Source organism: Protobothrops mucrosquamatus, unplaced genomic scaffold (assembly GCF_001527695.2).
Source record: "Protobothrops mucrosquamatus isolate PMUCROS unplaced genomic scaffold, P.Mucros_1.0 scaffold202, whole genome shotgun sequence".
NCBI lineage: Eukaryota > Metazoa > Chordata > Lepidosauria > Squamata > Viperidae > Protobothrops > Protobothrops mucrosquamatus.
Genome location: NW_015386557.1, coordinates 82,732 through 92,731, shown reverse-complemented (window position 1 = coordinate 92,731; position 10,000 = coordinate 82,732). Strand labels below are relative to the sequence as shown.

At 39.0% G+C, this 10,000-nt stretch overlaps 1 protein-coding gene across 1 annotated transcript in view; it reads right to left on the bottom strand.

Moving 5' to 3' along the window:
- CDC37 (cell division cycle 37) overlaps nt 1-5,858 on the bottom strand; it is a 19,710-nt gene extending 13,852 nt beyond the window's left edge. The window contains exon 1 of the mRNA XM_015813916.2: nt 5,696-5,858. Coding sequence (XP_015669402.1) covers nt 5,696-5,797 — 102 coding nt within the window. The 5' untranslated portion in view covers nt 5,798-5,858. The remainder of the gene's footprint in view (nt 1-5,695) is intronic.
- Between the last annotated feature and the right edge of the window lie 4,142 nt (nt 5,859-10,000).

Sequence of the window (10,000 nt, the reverse complement as noted above, 5' to 3'; positions counted from 1 at the left end):
ATCTGTAATCCTACAGTCCTTGATTTACAGTGCAAACATCATCTTAGTTTTACCAAAGAAAAAGAACTTCTGGCTAAACAACACATAAAACAGTGTAATATGTTATGTCTCCATTGAACATACTGAGCCAACATTCACTAATTTGTTAGAAAATGTTGTGTGAAGACATTAATCAATCAACTCCTTTAGTTGAGTGGGATATCCTAATCCAGTGATGGCGAACCTTTTAGAGACCAAGTGCCCAAACTGCAACCCAAAACCCACTTATGCATCGTCGGGTGCCGGGTGGGCGTGGCCCATTGGCTGGGTGTGGCCAATTGGGTGGGCGTGGCTGCGGTGGTAACGGCAGACTGGGTGGGACTAAAAAGTTCAATCAATCAATTCCAACTTTGCCAGATCTTTTTTTTCCCGCAAGAAGTTGAAATTGACTGATTGAACCTTTTTCTTTTTTTGCACACGGCGGTGGAGGCCTAAAGCAAAAAGGTTTTATAAAACCCAGCTGAAGGCCTAGGACTGGGGCGATGGCGCGTGTGCCCACAGAGAGGGCTCTGAGTGCCGCCTCTGGCACCTGTGCCATAGGTTCGCCACTACTGCCTAATCTGTCAGATGACAATTATGTCCAAGTTTGAAGAGTCCTCCCCCATAAAACACACACGGAGAGAAAGTTTATTTCTATTGGACTCTAATACAGTTTGGAAGTGAATTATATCCACATTAAATAGAGATTTTTGAGGCTGTAAGAAAAATGGGAATGGAAGCTCATGAAACTGGAAAGAAATAAAATCATTCACAAAGATTTTGGCCATCATCAATCCATGGTCAAGGAGACAATGTACAAGTGGAGAAAATGCATTATTATTATTATTATTATTATTGTTGTTATTATTATTATTATTACTCTCTCTAGTAATGATTGTCCAAGTGTCACCTCAAGAGTAAGTTGCACAATACTGTAGGCGGTTGAAAAGAACCTGAGTACAATAATAACAAAGAATTTGCTAGCCACTTGCATTGTCTAATATCAAGAGTGAACTTTTTCAATTTAAAATTGAAAAAGGTACAAGACAGGGATGCCCATTATCGCCATTATTGTTTGTTTTAACTTTGGAGATTTTACTGATCAAAATTCGTGAATCAACTATAATAAAGGGAATAAAAATAAAACAGAATGATTATAGATTGAGAGCTTTTGCGGATGACTTGGTTGTGACATTATCCCAACCGATTCAGTCGGTTATAGATCTGATGAAAGTCATAATACAGTATGGGAATGTCTCTGGTTTTAAGGTAAATAATAATAAGACTAAAATATTATCTAAAAATATGACTGTGAAGGAAAAAGAAATGTTAGCTAAACTGACAGGTTTTGAAATAGTGAAAAAGGTTAAATATTTGGGAATATATATTACAACTTCTAATGTAAAATTGTATAAGAATAATTATGAGAAATTATGGTTAAAAATACAAAAGGATTTAAATAATTGGAAAAAATTACAATTGTCGTTGTTGATTAGTAGGGCAATATTGGAAGAAGGATTGCTTGCCTACTATAGAAGAAAGGATGCTTAAAGTTTCAAATTTAGCAGAAATGGCCAAGATTTCTGCTTATTTGAAGGATCATTCACAAGAAAGATACACTTCAGTTTGGAGAAGATGGATAGATTATATTCAGAATAAATATGGGACTAAAAAGTTCCATTTGGCTTATGAGTGAATATTAGATTTATTATTACTAATAGTTTATTATAGTGGAGTTTTTCTTAGGTTTAATTATATGATATTATTACTTTTAGTATTAGTATTGTATTGTATTGTTTAGTAATTAGGTTGTTAATTTGTTTATTATAGTGTTTAATTTTAACTTGTTTAAATTTTTGTTAAAAGGGAGTTAAAGCGCTTTATGGACTTGGTTATTTAAATAGTTGGTTAATGTTAGTTAGATTATGATTATTATATTTGTAACCCTGTGTTCAGCTCTGGGAAGTGGGGGGAGGGAGGGGTTTTTTTGGGGTGGGTATGGGGATTCATATTGTAATTTTTATAAAACTTTTAATAAAAAAAGGAGTGAACAAGAGTGAATGGTATGGTGGGGATACTAAGTATGAAAAATCACTATCCTCCAGAATGCACACTGTTGCTCACATGAGGTTTTCCAAGGAATGATCTAACAACTATTGGACTGAAGTTCTAAAGACAGACAAAATGAAAGTAGAACTTTCTATCACTGATAGGAAATGTTTAAAATTGCAGAAAATGAAACCCTACACTAAAACAAAAGAATCTCATCTCATATGAAAAGCAGGGCCATGGACGTATGCAACCACAATACCTGAGACATTTAAAATCATTGACAGAATAATGGATTCTGGATCGTAGGAACTTCTACAGCAATCTATCAAAGAATCCATCTTGCTTAAAACTTAAATTAATTCTTTCAATACAATGATCCTAAAAATACTATTAAATCTACAACAGGATAGCTTAAATAGAAGAAATTTTATATTTTGGAATGGCCTACCCTATCCTAAACCCTGAGCTTAATCTATTTATCTGCAAAACAGCCCCAAAATATCAATGAAATGAAGCAATTCTGTAAAGAGGAATGGCCCCCAATCTACAAACTGAAGTGTTGTATTGATCAGACTGAGAAAATATTTGGTAAGGTCACTGCTGCTAAAGGAAGTGACACTTAGTAATTAAAGTTTCACATACTTTTTTCCCAACAAAGACACTGAAGATGGCTCAATATATTCAACTACTTACATGATTTTTATTTAAAAGAACGTCTCTATTAAAAGGAGTCAGAACAAGTTCAGACAGTAGTTCAAGATTATAATTACTTCTAAAGGATCTGTTACCACTGTCTATCTGCAAGATAAGACTATTATTCCTAGGTAAAGGAGAAACAATATTACAACTGAATTAGTCAAACTAAATTCAACAGCAGGAGGTGGAAATCATTCTAGATGAAAGAAATCAACTATGTGTTATGCGAAAAGCAACGTATTTTTATCATAGCATAACTTTGTGATTTAGCCCTCCAGAATCACTGGCTTTAACACTGAGTTCATGCTGACAAGACTTTTAATACAGGTTCTTATCTTCCAGTAAAAGATACATGCCCTAATACAACTTAGGCTAAGCCACAACCTACGTACAAGATCAGAATAGATTATATTTCTTCTTAGCTCATGGACTATGAATAGTTTATGCTATTTATGCTAGATATAAGCATTTTAGAGATCTTATTGATCTGAAAACTGTTTACTCTTACTGTTTAAATTTCTTCAGCCTACCTTTTAGAAGTTTTTTATGTTTTGCATGAAAATAAAGTGGTACCTCGATTAACCAATTAACTCTTTGTTAATTGGTTCCAGGAGCTGTGATGAGTACCAAAAACAGTGAGTACCAATCAAATTTTTCCCATAAGGAAAATGTAGTGAGTCATAAGGCAGCCGACATTGACAGGTTCTAGCTCAGTGGTTCTCAACCTTTTTAATGCCGCGACCCCAACCGGTCGTAAGTCGAGGACTAAACCGGTCGTAAGTCGAGGACTACCCAACCGGTTGTAAGTCGAGGACTTTCCCTGCCCGGGAGCGCCGCGCCATGCGTGGTTCCGCCCCCTGCGCCGGCCAAGGCGTAGCTGGCAAGTGGCAGAGACGGAGCAGGCCGACCACCAGCTGGCCCAGCCCAAGGGAGGTAAGGCACCCGTCGGAAAAGGGGGAAAAATGGCGGACAAAAAAATGGCGGACAGCCTTGCTTGGCGACCCCCGTGAAATGGTCGATCGACCCCAAATGGGGTCCTGACCCACAGGTTGAGAACCACTGTTCTAGCTTGTATGCTGAGTACTAAGCGATGAGTACCGGAACAGAATTTTCACATCAAAATACATTGAGTACCAAATTCAATAAGATTCAAAGCAATTGGGCACCAAAGGTTCCACTGTATGCAACTTGCTGAGCATTGAGCTTCATTTCGAAGTATTATAACAATTCCTCTCATATGAAAAAATAGGAATCCTATTCTACATTTTCAGAAGAGACACAAAGGGGTAACTCAAATAGGCCTGGTGCATATAAAGTACAGGTAGTCCTTGACATATAACTGGTCACTCAGCAACCACTCAAAGTTCCAACAAACCTGCCTTGGGGGCATTACGACTTGACTTAGATTTAAAGTTCTGACGGTCACCTCCCCCCCATGGTCACATGATTACACTTTGGGGTCTTGGCAAATGGCTGCATTGTCCTGCAGTCATGTGACCTCATTTTACTTATGGCTATTGCCAAAACTGCCCATAACAAATCATTTGTTTGCTGAACAACTGCAGCCACTGCAGCATTCATTTAACAACCACTGAAAAAAGGTCATAATGCATTATATTATTGGGCAAGATAAGTATGATCGTTTCGTGCTTTATATACTGGAAACGATAGCAAGCTACTGCGGGAGCTAATAACGGTTATACTGTATGATAAAGTAGATGCCTAGGGATCAGTGACAATCCTCCTTTTCACAGAAAACCTAAAATATTATTTGTGAAATGCATTTGCTGCTGTAACAGGAAAAATCCAGGTCGAATTATTCCCAATACACAAGATCCACACCAGTTATTAGGTAGTTGTCCGTATGCCATTTTTCCGCAAATCCAGTACATTCCATCCGGAGCTAGCCAAGGAAGACTGGTATTTGTGGGGTCTTTTAGATATGGCATTCCAGATACGTTAGTAAGGGCATAATGATCCATAGTAGTGGTTTTGTTGGTTCCAGACCACCATCTACCGTTTTCCCAAATCCCTGTGCATAGGAGGTTACCTACTGCTATGCAAGATTCTGTTTTGTTCCTTGAATAACATTTGCTGCTTATCTCGTAGGAGGGGGGGCTTACTCTAGGCGGCTTACAACAAATTGACAGAATGTTTAGGGGAGGCGGGAAATTAAGAGGGGGAAAAAAGTTGTACAGTATTTGATGCAGTCGGTCCTTATACCCTTTTGAAACGAAAGTTAAAGGCTATATAAGCTAGGGGGGGGGGAAGCTTGGGGCAAGGAAAGGTGGGCGCTGAAAGGAAAGTGGAGAAACCCTCTCCGTAGGAGGTGCTCTAAAAAAGAACTCCCGCACGGCAGTAGCAACGAAGCAGGGGCAGCGCCTCTGGAAGCCATTATAGAATAGAGCTGGAAGGGACCTTGGAGGTCTTCTAGTCTAGCCCCCTGCTCAAGCAGGAGAACCTATACCATCTCAGACAAGTGACTGTCTAGCCTCTTCTTAAAAATCTCCAGTGATGGAGCGTCCACGATTTCTGGAGGCAAGCTGTTCTAGTGTAGTAAAATGAACAATTATTAGAATAATAATAATTATTAATAATTATTATTAATAATAATTCACTGTCACGGAAGGCCTGCTCGGCTAACCACTCAAGGAGCAAATTTCACAGGGGAAGACTGGGGAGCAGCGCTCGGCTTCATCGTGGCGCCCCTCCCCCAAGCGTCTGGGCTTCTCCCAAGCGATAGGAGACCGAGAGGAAGGCCCCGCATCCTATAGCACGTCGTCTGGGAGGAGGCAGCCCCACCGAAATTCCACCACCACCCAGCCCTTCAGAAGACCCTCCAGCTGCCTCTAAGGATCTTTTCCAATGTTTCCCTATCCCCAACCCCATGCCCGCGGCAAGGGGCTGGGGGGGGCCCTCAGCTCCTTACTTGGTGCCGCCATCGGAAAAGACTCGGGGTGTCGATATTGGGGTGAGTCTCGTCTTCATCGTCGGACACCTCGATATGATCCCAGACACTGTAATCCACCATGGCGCTGCTGTTGCCGCTCCCAAGACTTTCTGTGGGGGAGGGGTGCCGCCGTTCCTGGCTCGGAGATCCGCTTCCTCTCTACGTCACTACCGGAATCACCGGCCTTCACGAGCGCGGCGCGGGCGTGGCTTCTCTCCCCCGCCTAACGGCGAGAGCGCGCGGAGTGGCGTGGTGTCAGTGGCGGCACACCCGCGTCTGCGCTTACTCGAATCTTCCTCGGAGTGGAGTGGAAGCGTCCGCAGCGCAAGGCTTCACTTTCAAGGAAACCGAATCACGTCGGGAGTTTCTGTCGTTGCTTCCCCTTTTCGGGAAGATTCCTCGGTGACAGTCGCGACCCCCTTGCAGAAAAAAAAAATTCCTTTGAGCGTTTGGCTACCCGGCCTCTGATTGGTCGTCGAAGCAGAACGGTGGATTTCCAGTTTTCTAAAGGAAAAATAGCTGGAAGTTCTGAGTGTTTCATTAGGAACCAAGTGGTTAAGAGTTACATTTATTGCACATGTTTAATTCGCTTACAAATAAGAACGGTGAAGAATCTTATCGGTTCTTTCTCGGACTTTTATGACTGGGCATGCACATCGCATTAAGCTGCGGTTTGCTAATCATGGTTTATTGAAAACATCATGGTTGGGTTTTGTACAATGGATTAAGCCGTATGCCCTGATTTCAAATCGCACGTTGTTGACAAACCGAAGAAATGAGAACTGCATTAAGAAAGTCACTCTTATTGCTAGACGGGAATAAAAACAATCTTGAAAATCGGAAGAGAAAATTCTCAGGCAGATTTAACAGTGATTTAAGGCAGAATCTTGTTTCCCCCACGTCTGGGCTCTCTTCTATCTATCTATATCTTCTATGTATATAAATAAAAATGTAAATGTTCGTTTGTTCAAAATCTTAAATCTCCGAAAGTTCTTCACTGATTGCTTTGAAATTTTGACACAACGTTGCATTCGAATATGCGCGTGTTTTTATATACCTACTATTATATAGATGTCACACCTGTAACAGGTAAAAACATGCTTTAGAATTGTGCGGTTTAGATCTAGACACGGATTGCTTCTCACATGGACAATTATATGTTGCATGTTCTAGAGTCGGCAAACCAGACAATATATCTGCACAGACAATGGAACAACAAATATATTGTATACCCACAAGCATTGTGAAATTGAACATATTACAAACGTGCGCTTTCTCTTTTCTTTCTTTTCCATTTAACCAGACTGAGCCACAGCAACGCGTGGCCGGGTACAGCTAGTATAAACTAAATTCCTTCTTTCATACACAAACTGCATCCATTCGGTTCCCACAAATGCTATGCATTTTTTATGTGTATGACTTAGTATGCTGTGATCCCAAATATACATTGGAAACCAGGGCTTATGGTTTCATGTATTTTTTTTAATCCTGCCAATTATATATTCTGTTGTAACGCGATTCATAAGTTGGCGTGTTTAGACTCCATCCATGGTGTAATTTTGTCATCCTACTGTGGAGAAGCAGTACGAAACTATTGTACTGTTTCAAGCAGAACTTTACTGTTCATTATTGCCTCATTCAATAATGCACATTCTGCAATATGTTATCAAAAGCCCAGTTAATAGGGCAGTACACACCTTCATCTTATCCACCACCCATTTCATATATCACTTTCACCAAGTGCTTACCTTATTTTTGAAAAAAAAAAGTCATACTGCCCTATTACAGTAACATTAAAGGAAATTGTAATCATACCTGGACAGTATTTGTCAAGAACATAACACAAAAGATGTAAGGAAATGTATCTTCAAATTGTAATTATACACAGTAGATTTTGGATCCTTTTCTTGGATTTCTAGATTAGACATTAAATATGGAGCATCTTTTATTGGGGAAAACTAATATTAAACCTGGATAACTTGCAAATTAAGGTATCATTTTGCATGATTTCCTAAATAAGAAAAAAGGCAAGGAGGGTATAATATTATTCAATGTCAAAGTTGTAGACTGAATCAAAAGTTGAAAAAACATTCCAAAAAACAATGGCAAAGTCAAAGTAATCTTTATTTGACCAATGACCAGCCTAAAGTTCAGATAGTCCTCAACTTATAACTAAGCTATTTATGACCTAGTTTTTGCTATCTTGGCAAAACCCAGAATTTTGACTTTTTTGACAAAATTAAATACTAGGTAATTTTGGTGTTGTTTACTTAATTTGTAATCAATAATGATGGACACATACATGGAAATACAGAAACATGCTAACTGAACTCAGTTTAAAGAAGATTTTACCTTTGTAAACAATGCAAAAAGGAGAGCACATAATTTGACTAGAAAACTAAATAGAGGTATTAAATTAAAATATAACTCTACTCTTGCCAAAATTAAAATGAATGTTTGCATAAGGGAGCAAGACCTGTAAAATAATATGCTGTTGCAGCCGTCCCTTAAAGTCCATTCGATGCTAGCTTGCAAGAAGAGATGATGGTAGTTGTAGCCCAAATGGCATTGTATTTACTTTGCACTAAGTCATCATTTGTTTCATAAGTTTAACACATTTAACTGACATCAGTACATTGTGTGATGTATGAAGCTAGTCAGAGAACAGCAGGAGCACTTCTGGCTAAAGGCTGATGCCTAAGGATCTAATTGACAGATTGAAGTATCCTATAAATTTATAAATGAATAGTCCATATTAAATTAAAGTAACACTGCATTGTTGGGTGGGACTATAATTTATCCTTCTCCACACTTAGTTTGGTTGCTGTTATTCCTGTTTTATAGGTAAGAAATAAGGACACATGAAGTAGTCAGGAGTACCAAATGAAACTAAACTAGATTTGAACGGGGAATTTATGGAATGAAAAAGTGGGGGCAGCAATCTATTAACCTGATAATAGTTTGGGATTTGAGAGTTCCTGTTTTGCTGCTGATTAATTTCATAGAGGTAGCTCTCAACTTATGACCAAAATTGGGCCCAAAATTTCCATTGCTGCACAAGGCAGATGTTAAGTGAGTTGTGCTCAATTTGACAATCTTTTTGCTACAATTCTTAATCAAATCACTGCAGTTGTTAAGTGAATTGTGCAGTTGTTAAATGAATCGCTTCCACTATAAACTTTGTTGTTGGAAGCCAACTGGGATGGTCGCAAATGGTGATCCCATGACCCTAGGAGTTGCAACCGTCATGAAGGATTGCCAAGTGCTCAAATTTTGATTACGTGACCATCGGGATATTGCGATGGTTGTAAGTGCAAGGACTGGTTGTAAGTCACTTTTTTCAGTGCCATTGTCACTTTGAACGGTCACTAAATGAATGGTTATATAAGTCAAAGATTACCTGCAGTTGTTAAACTAATATGCAGCCCACTGGGAATCTTCAAGAATGGCCTCCTCTAACCAGCACAATCCCATACAAAGTAGATTTCAGCTCATGTCATTTCCAGCCCCATTATCATTGCCAGGTTTTGGATAATTGATATACTGTACAGACAAATGGAAAATCTATACAAAATACTGCTCTAAAAATCCTAAACATAGTTCTGTAAATAGGATATTGTTTAATCTCCACTGTGTAACCTGTGTAAGCCAGGTTCAAGGAGCTATAGCAGGGGGTCAAACTGCCGGCCCGTGGGCCAGATGCATCATGCCGAAACCACACCCACCCCAGCTCCGGCAATGGGGGAAAAGTCATGATACGTCATGACAAGTCATGTGATGTTACAAATTTGACACCCCTGAGCTACAGTTTTGGGTTGTAATCTTGCCATTGGTTCCCTAAAAGTAATTGCCCTTGAATTCAGTGAAATGTAAGGTTTAAGATTGTGTTTTTTGACTGTAGTTTCCAGTGTAATTTCAGTACAAGGTCTATTTACAAAGGAACATCGTAAATTTATTACGTAAATTCAGTTCCCCTGAAATATTCAAGTACCAGAGTTTTTAGATTTTTTTTAACTCTGTTCAAAATAATTTGTTACACTATTTAAATTGAAAGTACTATCACTTTAAAGCTTCATGGGAATAGAAACAAATCTCTGCAGGCAATCAAGCAATGAATTATCTTTTATTAATATTCTTTGTGGTTGATGAATTAAAGTAATACATGTTGTAAAATAGCTACTGATGAAAATGAAAATCATAACACATCTGTCAGATCTTTTTGAAAGCTGTTCATACCAGGTGCTAAGACATCCTGCTCCACAATGACTGTGGGTAAAAGCCTGG